Below are 14,048 nucleotides of genomic sequence, written 5' to 3'. Positions count from 1 at the left end.
GGCAGGAATAATATCTTTCTTGAGGGACCATCTACATAATCTTCCATTTGGAGTACAAGGCTCACTTGATTCAGTGAACAATCAAATCAAAGAAAAAGAGGCCTGCTAAAATTATCTAGTTTGTCCAAAAGCACTGCTTTAGTTAATATTTACTCTGTAGTACCTGTGAGAAGGGTTACATATTAAGGTTATTAACATATTAAGTGTGTGTAAATGTATTTATCTGTCATGCCTTCTAGAATCCCGACTGATCATAAACATGGTCCTGTTCTGTGTCAGAGACATGAGTTGGAGAAGTTTTGATGAGGATGGGAAGATAAAGGAGTCCAGAGGTCAGGGTACTACTTGGAGGAGGTTAGGTCTGGTTGGGTGCCATGGTAATAAAGCGTCTTTGGTCAGCCTGGAGACTTAACCCGAAGACATGAACACAAGGCCCTGCCATTGTTTCTACCTCTCCTGTAAAGACTCTTAAGGCAATACACTAAATCCCTTCCCATCCTCAGGAGAAGCAGGCTCACCCAATGTGATGGCCTCTACAACTATACCACAACTTGTGGGCAGCTTGCTCCACTATGTCTTCTAGGAGGCTTTGGATTGACAGAAGAACCCAAAATTGCCCTCATGGCCCTAAATGCTGGGCATGATGTGAGAAAGATCTGTTTTCAAATTTCTTCTCTTGCTTATTAGATTCATATAGATTCAACTTCTGTGCCATAAAGTGCCAAAGGGACAGCTAAGTGGCACAATAAATAGAGCTTGGAGTCAGTAAAAATTGAATTCAAATCTAGCCTGAGACTTTATAATGGCTGTGAAACACTGGGCAACTCATTTAACCTCTGTCTGCCTCCGTTTCCTCAACTATAAAATAGAGATTAAAATAGTATCTACCCCTCAGGGTAGTTGTGATAATCAAATGAGATAATATGTGTAAAGTCCTAAGCACAGTATCTGGAACATAGTGGATGCTTAATAAATACTTCCTTCCTAAATAGTAATATTACTGTAGCAGAGAAATAGTAATCTATCACAATAGGATAGTATAATAATAATGGTATTATACTAGAGGAATTATAGTATAGTATTTATAATAATTATACTACATTATAATAATACTATGATAGCATATCATAGTAATTATATTACAATATACTAAATCATACTAAAATTGAACTATAATTTAACAATACTATGATAGTATATCAGTAATAGAAATGATTTATAGTATATAGTAATATATCACAATAGTAATATAATATTATACTTCTGAATAATATGGTAATAAACATTTTCTAGTATAGTTAGCATATAATATAAAAACAATAACATCCTTTTAAAAAAGCTTTATTGATAAAATTTGTGCTTGTATCATATCATAATTTGGATATTATCTTGGCTCGCCAAACCCTTAACCAGATCCCCCAGAAAAATCTGGCCTTTTTTATAACAATGAAGGACATCTAGGTGTTGCAGCAGATAGTGCCAGGGTCTGAAGTCAGAAAAACTCATCTTTCTGAGTTCAAATCCAGCCTCAGACACTTACTGACTATGTGATCATGGTAAGCCACTTAATTCTGTTTGCATCCACTTAATTCTGTTTGCATCAGTTTTCTAATCTGTAAAATGCACTGAAAAAGGAAATGGCAAACCAGTATCTCTGCCAAGAAAACTCAGTGGGGTCACAAGAAAATGACTGAAAATAACAAAGAAAAACAGTGAAGCAAAATTTATTGATATATGGTAATCTTTCTGTATGTATATGTAGTTTTTTGGTACCTGATCTTCTACAAGAAAAGGGAAGTGCTTCTTCCTCCTTTCTTCTCCAGATCCAGTATTGGTCATTATAATTATTCAGTGTCTGGCCTCATTTTAGTGTTCTTTCATGATTCATATTCTTAATGGCTCATTGTTTTTCTCCTAAAGTCTGCAGATGTCATTTAATTAGACATTACCTATTTGATTTGCAATTTGTGCGCTCTTTTCACTATGCTTAAGAGGCGTTGTGGGAGCCTTCCAAGTAGTTATCCCTGATTAAACCGGTTGGTAAAGGTCATCAGACTACTTCCTTCTAGGAAGAGTTAAGTGTAATCTCTTCCTACTGGGAGATAACTCCAACTGTGCAGAAATGTCTTTCAAAAGGGCATTTGTTCCAGTGAAACATTAATATGTTGTAATTAGGATACATTTCAGGATCACCAATTCCACAGCAATGTCTTGAATCAGTTTTCATGACTGAAACTGTAACTTTTAATAGGACACTGCTCTGTACCCTTGGCAATGCAGTCATCCTCTTAATGCTCTCATTGCCTCCTATCTTCATTCATGCAGACTATTCCTCCAAAAGAGAAGAAACAAATTTGATAAGGAGATCCACCTCTCCTGGGTCCTAGCAGAAGCATGAATGGTGTGCAATCTATGTCCAGAGAACCTATTCCAATATTCTTCTACAGGGAAAGGAGGAGGGAGAAGAGAAAAACATATGGGGCAAAGTCTCATTCTGAGTTCATGCACTAGAATGATATCTTTTCTGGGCATCCTGTGCCCTATGAGAAGAACAAGGACTAGACTTCAAACCAGCACCAGAGGCAGTAGAGTGCAGACCACCACCAACCATGCATTTCACTGCACCAAGCTGTGCCCAATAAAAAGAATGTCCCATCTCATGCTTATTATCTGTCCTTCCAGTTTATCTCCTGTATCTTCTCCAAATCTCATCCTCATTTCTAGTCCCAAATATAATCCTGATTTCTAGTCCCAAATCTAATACTCATTTCTAGTCCCAAATCTAAACTCATTTCTAGTCCCAAATCTAATATTCATTTCTAGTCCCAAATCTGATATTCATTTCTAATCCCAAATCTAATACTCATTTCTAGTCCCAAATCCAATATTTCTATCTCAGAGGTATTACATTGGCATAGTAGACAGCCCAACTCCCTATGATTGTGAAAATGATTGCCAAACTTATCTCAGTGATACCATGAAAACTATAAGTCATTGGGAATACCTCCCCAGCTTCAAAGGGAACTCCTCAAAAAGGAAACTGAGGAATAAAGACAGAATCGAGAGTTTGCCAAGATGATTTAATTCAGGCTAGCCATTTAATGTTTTATTTATAGAATTTATTTATTTATTTATAAATTTATTTATAGAATTTATAGAATTTGCCAACTTGAGGGGCATAAAGACCATAAAAAGAACCATAGGTTCATTTGACCTTAGAATTAGTCCCCTATGCCACTAAAAGGGAAAAAGGATTCTTAAAAATGTGAAATTTCTTGAATTCCACAATTGGGACGGACACACACACACCAAAAAAAAAAAAAAAAAACATAGTCAAAGAAAGAATGGTTAGTTAGAAATGAAAGAAAAAAACAGAGGAAATCATTTAAGGGGCCTTTATAGAGTACCACACAGTTAAACGTGCTTATCCCTTAGCTTCCTCCTAAGTGGAAGCTAATATTTACCAATTCTGCCCCAAGGCAATCAGCATGTATTCAGAACATGCTTGATTTCTGAAGAATCCCTAGGAAGTTCATCTGCATCTCTTTATGGGCCTTCTTACTGAGTGGTGTTTAAGAGACCACAGTCTTTCTGGTCTCACCTGAATTCCCTGTTAAGATCCTCTACAAATCAGATTCTTAATCATGTTATAGATGCCCTTAGCAGTCTGCTGATGCTCACAGATCCTTCCTTAGAATGGTGATTTTAAAAGCATAAAATACATAAGATTTTAAAGAAAATCAAAGATTAGTGAAAATAAAGATTTTTTTTCCCTTCCAATGGACCCACTGAAAATTAGAATCTCTGAACTTTAGGCTAAAAATCCCTACTCTGCAGGACAGAGAGAAGCAGAGAGAGGTAGTACAGTAGGTAAAGAACTGGGCCTAAAGTTAGGAAGATCTGAATTCAAAATTACCCTCAGACACTTTATCTAGCTATATGATCCTGGGCATGTTATTTATCATCTGCCTCAGTTTTCTTAACTATAAAATGAATGTAATGCCACCAACTTCACTAGTTTATTGGGAAGATCAAAATAAAACAATATTTGTTTAAAAATAAAAGCATGTAACACAATGCCTCGCACATAGTAGGCAATAAATGTTTGTTCTCTTCCCTTCCCTCTTCTCAAGGACGCAGAATCAGACCAGACCCCCAAGTTCAGATTCAGAACCAGGAATCACTCAGCAAGCCTCTGCCCATGACTTATTCTAAATCCAAGAAAATTCCCAACATACAACTTGGGACCTATCAAAATCATGTTAGGGTTAGGCAGGAACCCAATTAGTCTATTGGGAGAGAGGGGAGAGACACACACACAGAGAGACAGAGTCAGAGAAAGATAGAAAAGTGTGTGTGTGTGTTTACGTGTGTGTGTTGAGATGCTCAGTGGAGTAGCAAAAGGAGGAGAATATTCCTTTCAGATGTAGTAAATACTTTATGAGGCCTTAATGTATCTGCACAGCTAGACTCAATGGAAGAAAATTAATACGAGTCCAAATTTCTACCCTTAGTAGATAGTAACTTACATGAAAGCAACCAAGGAATTTCAGGCTGTTTCAAAGAACAGAGATTTGTGTGAATTGATACAGTGATATAAGCAGAACCTACAACAGGATAAATAAATAAGAAAATCTGGATTGTAAGAAATTGAAAAACCATCTCTGGTTCTGGGGAACAGATAAGAAAATATATTTCCCTTCCAGATCTGTCCTAGAGGCAGTTCTTAAAGATCCTCAAGAGATGATTTACCCCTGAGAAATCAGAAAGCACCACAAGTTGGGGCTTGACTTATTGTTGAATGTCTAGACTTAAGTGATAAAGAAAATATTAGCAATAGCAAATTAAACTCAAAAGAGTGTTCTACACATTTGTTTTCCAGAGAACTAATTGTTAAACATTACAACCCTGTGAAGCCTCCTCTTAACAGAAAGGCGAGGGACTACTAGGAAAGAAAGTTGTGTACATTGTCAGGTGCTGTCAATGTTTTGGATAGTTTTACTTAATTTTCCTATCAAAGGAAAGTACATTTCTGAGTGGGACAAGGAGGAGTTTAAATATTAGAGGGGAAGCAGCTTTAACTGATATAAAACCAAAATCAGTAAAAAGTTTCTTTTAAAGTTTTTTCTTTTAAAATGTTTTTATTATTTTATAATTGACAAACAAAACTTAAAAAAAAAAACCTACCTTAAATAATATATTACAAGTTATTGTATTTTAATGAGCTTCCTAGATACCCTTCAAATCAAGGATCTTATGACCTCCAGGTTTAAAATCCATATTCCATTAAAATAGTTATATGGAAAATCCAAGTTTTGTCTTTCCCCTGAGGCAATTGGGGTTAAGTACCTTGGGGTCACACCGCTAGGAAATGTTAAGTGTCTGAGGTCAAATTTGAACTCAGATCCTTCTGACTTCAGGGCTGATGCTTTATCCACTACACCACCTAGCTGCCTCAAAATCCAAGTTTTGTTTTGTTTTTTTTTTTAATTCTAAATCATTCTAGATAAATTGACCTTCCATACACACTCTTCAGATCCTCTAGATCAGGGGTCCTGGTGGATCAGTGATGCAAGTTAGAATAAGTCTTTGACATTTCCAATTAAAGATGTATGAAAAAATAGAAATTACTTTTGTATGTGTTTATTTCTGGCTTAAAAGTTCTATTATTGACCAAGGAATATGTTAGCTAGCCTTGCACAGTAATTGCTGAAACATAGTAGTTGTACATCTTTGACTGAATTTTTTTTCTTCCTTCCCAACAGGAAAATGGTGGATTCAAGACAATGGACTACTGAACATTACCCAGGTGTCATTTTCAGACAGAGGTAAATACACATGTGTCGCTTCTAACATCTATGGCACCGTGAACAATACAGTGACACTGAGAGTCATCTTTACCTCTGGGGACATGGGCATCTACTACATGATTGTCTGCCTGGTGGCTTTTACCATAGTCATGGTCTTAAACATCACCAGACTCTGCATGATGAGCAGCCACTTGAAGAAGACAGAGAAAGCAATCAATGAGTTCTTTAGGACAGAAGGAGCAGAGAAACTGCAAAAAGCCTTTGAGATCGCTAAGCGTATCCCAATCATCACCTCAGCCAAAACTCTTGAGCTTGCCAAAGTCACCCAGTTCAAAACCATGGAGTTTGCCCGCTATATTGAGGAGCTGGCCAGGAGTGTCCCTCTGCCTCCCCTCATTATGAACTGTAGGACGATAATGGAAGAAATCATGGAAGTGGTGGGCCTGGAGGAACAGGGCCAGAACTTTGTGAGGCACACCCCCGAGGGCCAGGAAGCTACGGATGGGGAGGAAGTTTATACAATCCCCAACGCGCTCAAGCGGAGTGACTCGCCCACTGGCGACTCGGACGCCTCGTCCCTTCATGAACAGCCTCAGCAGATTGCCATCAAGGTGTCTGTTCACCCACTGTCCAAAAAGGACCACATGGAAGACCAAGAGGGGGTACAGGTAGAGATCAAGGAGGAGGAGGTGCTTGCTGTAGCAGTTGTCCCAGAGGAGCCAGAATCGCCCACTGAGCCTCTGGCAGAAACTGAGGCTTGTAGGGAGGTAATGCCTCCTGAAGCAGCACCCCCTTCAGAACCTGTGCCCTCTCTAGGGCAGCTGGAATCTGCTCACCTGAAGCCTACTGAGCCAGCCATGGCAAATGTAACAAATACCTGTATTATTTATGAAAGCCATGTATAATACTTAACTCTGAAAAAGCTATGCATATCGAGAAAATCAGGGGCTGCTCCTTGTAACACAGATATAGTATGTACTTGCCGCTAAAGCCTTACCAGTAGACTTATCATAACATACATAGGAGTGATGCTCTTTTAAAAGGGGAAAGAAATTAATGCAGTGTGTGTTATTGTGTGCACACGTGTGTGTGCACCTAGAACTCCCCCCTCCTGCCTTACACACCAGACACACCAGTGGGTAGAAGAGATGGTCTTGGACAGACTATGGCCCATTAAGTTGTGGACTGAGATGTTTTAGGCCATGTTCTCTTCCAGGCTGAATAACCTGGTGGCAGAAGGCACCCTTATACCATATGTTCTTCTGAGTTTGAGAGCTCCTTCTGTTCTCTGCTGCAGGAAGTCCCCTCTCCTCCCTTAGTAAGTTGTACACTGCATTTCTTTTCCCTTTTAAAAAGTATGTCCATGGATTATTTGGCACTTTCTCCCCCATTTCAATGCTGTTTAGTTATGATGGAGTAATTGTTATTATATTAATATTAATTGCTCTTTCTGGTTTAGTTGTCTTTGCCCTTATTGTCTCTCTATATTCATATTTTTCCCCTTGAAACATTTACCTCAGAGACTTTTGTATCAGCCTCTTGTTCCAGGGCTGACATCTAGTAGCCGTTTGTAGAGCTGCAAAGAGTGACTAGACTTCCTGGAAAGAAGTCACATTTCTCTTTCTTTCCCTATCCCTATCCTTACTTTCCTCTGTTGCATTTTGTACAATGAAATTGCTATTGTGAACATGAGGTTCCTGCCCAGGATGCAGCACTTTAAGAGCCAAATAAAAATCTGTTTACCAATTGGATTTTGAGGGCCTTTGGAGAGCCCCACTGACATGTGGAGGGAGATTTTCAGAAGTTAAATGTGTCTGTTCCCCAACACCCCACACCTCAATCCAGTTTTATTCACAGATAGACAGTGTCATTCTCCATAAACTAAGATCCTAGAAATAGTCGTGACTTCAGAAATAAAAAACATCAGGCATATCCTTGGAGAAGTCTTTTTAGAGAAGCTCCCCTGAAGTTGTCATTAGGTGACTCAAACAGAAGATAAGATTGAATGATATGAAACTCCACGAAGGTTTAGAACCAGATGTGTTGAAGGGAACATCTGGCCAACTCTTGGCCCAAGAGATGAGATAGAAGCCTTCTGTTCCATAGAACACTCATACCAGATCTCCTACCAAAACTGCTGTTAGGGTCTGTGGGAAGAATGTAGACATGTGAGAGGCAGAATAGTTACAAAACAAAAAACTAGATTCAAGAGACCTGGGCTTTAGTCCTGGTTCGGCCACTAACCAAACAAGGGATCCTGAATAAAGCACTTCTTCAAGTTTTCTTATCTGGAAAATGAGGAGGTAAAACACAGTCTCTTAAGATACTTTCTGGCTCCAACTTTTGATCCTATGATGATCTCCTTAAGGGAAAGTTAGATTATATCATCTCCAAGGGTACTTTCAGCTCTAAAAAAAAAAAATCTATAATGCTATTACTAGTAGAGAAAGAGAATGAGAAATTTGCTATGGGTAGTAGAGGAAAAGAAGGAAGGAGAGGAAGAAAGGTGGGAAGGAAGGAGGAGGAGGAAGGAGAGAGAGGAAGGAAAGAAATAAGCATTTAGCCCCTATCATATGCCAGGTGCTAGGCTAATCAAGGATTTCTCTGTTTACTCCTTGGAATCCTAACATTTCTATATTAATTAAGCCAAAAGAACTAAAATCAAAGTCAACACAAGAAAAAAATTGACTTTTTTCTCATACTTTGGAATGTTCTATGAAAAGGAATTCTTCATATTAACATGACCTATGTTGTTTTGCTTTAAGACTGAATAAAGTTGTTAACTTTCCCTTTTCTGAGCAATAGAGAACCATCTACAAAATGCATACAGTGTCCAAATTTCATCAAATAATAAATAGAGAAACTAGGAGGACTAGCAACCTAAAAATAGGTAGATTTCAAAAGTCTAATCTAATCTCCAGAATAGAGTATCTCACTTTACAATCCTATAGGCACATTGGGACAAAAATGCACACATTCAAAAAAAAACCAAGCTACATCTGTGATTCCCAGGTGCTGCTTGTTAGTTAGTTGTCATTGTGCCACAGTAGAAAGTGACTGATTCTGCTATCTGATAACCTGAGTTCATATCCTGCCTCTGACACTTACTAGTCGAGTGATCATTAGAAATCATTGACCTCCATCTTCAGTTTCTTCATCTGGAAAATGAAATGGTCTCTAATTACCTTTCCTATTCTTGTTCTAAAATTCAATTTTAGTCAAGATAACACAGTATACTCGGTTTGTGAAAGACCATAGCCTTTGGTTTAGGGATCACCTAGAAAAATCTTTGTTTACTTAAAGCTGGTGGTGTAAGAGGGAATACTGACATCATTCCACTGAGTGAGCATTACAGCATTTGTATGAAAAGAGGTTCATTGTTAAATGCACAAAACCATGTACATTATGGATTTATCCATACTTTCCAGTAACATAAATTGTAACTGGAGAAAGCTGCATTTGAAGCTGGTAATAGCTATAGATTTTGCATATGTAGCAATTATAAGAAAAAAGGAAATTGGAATGACCTTTCTAAAACTGCCTCTGCATCAGGAAGTCTTAGTTCCCTGTTTAGTGAAGCTGATGGCAATTCTCATCTACTGTAGAGAGGTAACAATTATGTTTTGTGGAATGGGAAAGTGAGATTACTCTGAGCCACTATTTGACTTGATAACAGTGAAAAAGAGAACCAAACCTTACTCTGCCGAATAATAAAATGTTTAACAAATGTGTGGATTTCCTGCCATGAGCAGTTAGCAAGTGGTATTCCTCCTCAGGTGGACAGATCCGTAATTGCATCAACTTGGACCCTTCCTCCCTTGGTACAGATTGAGATCCATCCACAATTTCTCACCTTCTCATTCCAGTCCCATGTCATCTGATAAGTCCTCCCAAAGAAATATTATTCAACATCAACCGCCATACTGGAGGCATTCATAAGTCTTTTAACTATTTCATGATTATGTGAGATCACCAAGAATTAAGATGTGTACACTGGGTAACAGACAAATTTAGTAAGTACTCATCCACATAATTTGCTCTGGAATCAGAGAACTAGATACTAATCCAGCCTCTAATATTTATTACCTTTGGCACATCCTTTAACCTGTCGGCCTCAGTTTCCTCATCTGTAAAATGAAGGGGCTAGATTTGATGACCTCTGAGGTGCCTTCCAACTGTAGATCAATCATCTTGTAATGTTATGATTTAGAATGTTCTCTTTCTAATTCTGAGCTTGTCAGTCATTGTATCTCCCACAACCACATGTATATTTCCCTTCAGAAGCATCTTACTCCACATTGGTTCTGATTTAGTGACAGGTAGCTAATAAAAGAGAGATTTCCCAAGAAGCAGGAATAGAGATGGGTACTCAGAAGACTGGTTTTCATCACTTCAGGCTAAAGGAGGTAACCTGATTTTTCTAACTTCACAAAACATCTAAAATGTTCCTTTGCATGGGAGCTCTCCCTTCATCAATATTAATTTTTCCATCCTGGCAGCTTGGTCTGGGCTCTGTAGAACTTCTCCTGTTGGGGTCTCAGATCTGGGGGGGGGGGAACTCCTTTTCTAAGCTGAATTTTCAAAATAAGAGAAAAGTGGTACAGAAATTCAGAACAATCCACCTGAAGTGCACCCAGAGAGTGCATATTTTTTAAAGCTTCACAGAAAATTAATTCCAAGCCATGTCCTTTGGATCTTAGGCAGTCACCCTAAAATCGGGCAGATGCTCAAGTTTCTGAGTGATGCTTGTCTTATCTCAAGACTCATTCTTGTATCTGTGCTTCTTAAAAGACTGGAGAAGCCTTGGAAATATATGTCTATTTGATCCACTTAAATGACCTATCAGCTTGGTTGAACTTGATTAGGTTCTCTTAAGTGGAAAATACAGAATTTTATATTGAAAATATATGTAATTTATAATAGTTCTGTTTTATATATTATATTTTCATATGCTTAGGGTACATATGCTACTGTCCACATCCTTTTGTACATCATAATGAACAGAAATAAATACCAATACTTGACTCAGCTTTCTAGGAACCAAATGTGGTACAAGGTGTATCAAAATCTTAAGTATCTGAATGTTCTCCATCATCCCGAGTTCTCTTGTCCTGTGATTTTAACATCCCTAAGGATGTGTACGAGATGCTTATGAGCATCCTATTCAGGACCAAGGGACCTGACATCCTACACAAAGAGGTGGATCCTTAAAGGGGAAAGAGCACTGGCTTTAGAAGTTGTAGGACCTAGGTACAAATTTCACTTCTGATGCTTACAATCTGTGTGATCTTGGACAAGGCATTCTCTCTAATGCCTCAGTTTCCTCATCTGTAAAATGAGCTTAGACTCTAAAGCCTCTGAAGTCCTTTCCAGCTCCATCTGAATCTGTGATCTCTTCCTGTATTGGAAATAAGTTTTATTTTTTGGTAGAAATTCAGATTCATTTCACTTGGGAAAATGAGTATAAGTCTACAAATTTATATTTCAGTTATGTAGATGTATTTCAATGGAACAAGAACATGAATTAAGTTAGTGCTTCAACATCACTTTGTGGTGTGAGATCAGCACAGGTTTTCTTTTCATTTCTAGTGATCAATGTGAGGTGCCAAAAACATTTGGGGGATAGTAATGAGGCAAGAGAGGCAGAGAGGCTGGGCAGCCAAGAGACCTGAGTTGTAATGGTTATTCTATCAATTTGTGTGACTGTGAGCCTCATTGGACCTCATTGCCTCATCCATGAATTGAAGAAAGCTGGATTATTTCAGCTTCTAATTTTAACCTGGTGTGAATAAAAATCTAAACCAACACCAACTAACTCATATGTAAAAACTCCAACCTAAACCACTTAGGGAACCTGATTTTAGAAATGGAATTCAGATGCTTTTTTTTTGTTTGTTTTAAACTTATATTAGAAACAGGACAGAATCAATGCTCACACTTTGAAGTTATAATCTATGATTGAATACTTACAGAGATTTCATATTTGTTACCCTTAGCATTTCATTAATAAGATAATGTTGTTTTGGACCCATCTTTCTGAATGCAATTTAGCTATTTGATTGTCTTGGACAGCCTTTTGTTATTATTTGGAGACTTTAATTCCCTTATCTTTGATTCAGTTTTTATGCTCATTGATAAATTTGTCTTTTAAAACTTTATCTTATCTCATTGTTGTTCATTCAATAATTATTTCTAAGTACCTATTGGCTTTGGGATACTAATTTTTACAATGATTTGTTAATTTTAAAAATCAACGAAAAACTTTCTGTTGTTGCTGTTAATGATGATGGAAGACAAGAGTGGCTTAATGGTTTAAGAATTGTCCTTGGCAACAGAAAGACCAAGGTTAAAATCCTGCCTCTAGCATATACTGATTTTGTGATCCTGAGTAAGTTAACCTTTTAGTTCCCAATAACTCCCTAAGACGAAGTTAAGGTTGAGTTTTAGGTTCTGCAAAGGTGAAGGGAGTTTCCAGAGTGGGGATTTCTCATATTATTACAGGGTCTACACAGCCTCCTATCCCTCATCCCACCCCTGCAAAAAAATGTTGATAGAATTAAGAATTATGTTATGGATTTTAAAAAGCTTTGTAGGAATGAGGGGAGATTTGGATTTAGTGAAGCTATTTTTTTTTTTTTTATCTTATCCAAAAGCATGTGTTTTGAATATTATACAAGTAAATGCTCTATGAAGGCAATAATGAACAATGAGCCTTTAATAGAGACTTTTAAAGGCTGAGGTATAAATGGTCAAGTCCCAGAGAGTATTACTATATTCAAAAATTGAATAGAGAGACAACATAAAAAGCTACAAAGCAGCATTTCTACTCAAATGCTGTTATAATTGCCTTCCATCTAAACAAAAAATTAGAAGCCTTCAAGGTATCTCTCAGACATCACAGAGTGGTTAAAAACTCATTAGGCTCAAAGAGAATGACCACACTGAAGTCTGGTTTGTTATAATTCAGTCATTCTGGGAGTCCTTTATTGCCATGCAATGGGTATATAAGCAAAAGAAAAGGGGATTTCTTTGAGCAAAAATATCATAAAATTGTCTGGTGATTTTGTGAACTGTAAATGTTCTTTCACAGATGTAAACAAATGGCAGCATCTAATGGATGTAACAACAGCCAAAAAAAAATGTGATCCATCCTGTAAACTGATTGTTGCTTCAATAAAAAAAAAAAAAATTGCACAGGGTTTGTTAAAATGTGTGTGTGTCCCTCCTGAAGGATTTTCAAAAACAAGTGTAGATTTACTGTGGATTTCCCCAACATATGAATCTGTACTCAACTAGTTTTGTGAACAAATTTTCCATTTGTGCAGACTTTTGGAGGGAATAGTAAAGTGTAATAACTTTTACAAAACTTATTTCTATCTGAATAAGGAAGTCTTAACTCTCCATATGACATGATTTATAGTCTTCATCCTTTAGAATTTAATTTTGGGGGCAGAAACCTATGAACCAGAGTTTTAATTCCCTGACCCCCATCCCTGCCAAGTAGAACCAAACTGTCAGACCTAATAGGTAAAGTCTCATTTTATCCAGAAAATTCAAATAATTGGAATACTTCACTGTCAGAGAGCTGTCCTTACCAAGAAGCTGATGAAAAGCCCTAAAGTAGAAGCAGATTTCAAGGGAATGTTCTGATTGGTCACTTAGTCAACCCAGAGACTCTAGTAACTGAATGCAATTAGATCAGAAAGGAAGAAAATAGGTAAATAGAGATGAACCAGTGAACAAGGAAAGCAGCATAGTAAAGAAAAGAAATGGAAAATAGAGGGAGAAAGGAAAAAAATCACTATAGTAGTGCTCAACACATAAACAACAGAAAGTAATAGATACAACTTTGTAATGCCAGAGAAACTGAGGCAAGATAGAGATTAGAGAGTTTTTAATATTTTATTAATTGGAGAGGATAATTGACTGGACAGGATTCTCATCTCAAAGTATCCAGTGACAAATGGGAGAATCCCAAGTCTTTATCTTTTTTCGAACAAAGAAAGAAATGAGTGGGAAACTTCTTTACAGAACCATTTAGGTCTGTCAAGATGGGGGGAGGCTATAAATTCTTACTAAAAGCCAGAGTCAGGATGTTTGAATAAACAGAAGTAAAGATGTCAGTGAGGTGTCTGGGATAGTCTTATCTTTTGGAATATTTTAGAGGAGGTAGTGTCATAAATTCTTGAGGGCAGGAGGAGTTAGGAGCCAGCAAGTTTGATCCCCCCCTCATTTTGA

General features: G+C 37.5%; 1 protein-coding gene across 3 annotated transcripts in view; it reads left to right on the top strand.

The window, feature by feature from the left end:
- The window catches only part of MFAP3L (microfibril associated protein 3 like), a 69,638-nt gene extending 56,637 nt beyond the window's left edge, over positions 1 to 13,001 (top strand). For all 3 annotated transcript variants that reach the window (XM_023505880.2, XM_003773083.4, XM_031943085.1), the window contains exon 3: positions 5,766 to 13,001. In XM_023505880.2, the coding sequence (XP_023361648.1) occupies positions 5,766 to 6,715 (950 nt within the window). In that variant the 3' untranslated portion in view covers positions 6,716 to 13,001. The remainder of the gene's footprint in view (positions 1 to 5,765) is intronic.
- Positions 13,002 to 14,048: the final 1,047 nt, after the last annotated feature.

The sequence above is a fragment of the Sarcophilus harrisii genome, chromosome 6, assembly GCF_902635505.1.
Source record: "Sarcophilus harrisii chromosome 6, mSarHar1.11, whole genome shotgun sequence".
NCBI classification, from domain to species: Eukaryota; Metazoa; Chordata; class Mammalia; order Dasyuromorphia; family Dasyuridae; genus Sarcophilus; species Sarcophilus harrisii.
This window is presented reverse-complemented; position numbering and strand designations above follow the sequence as displayed.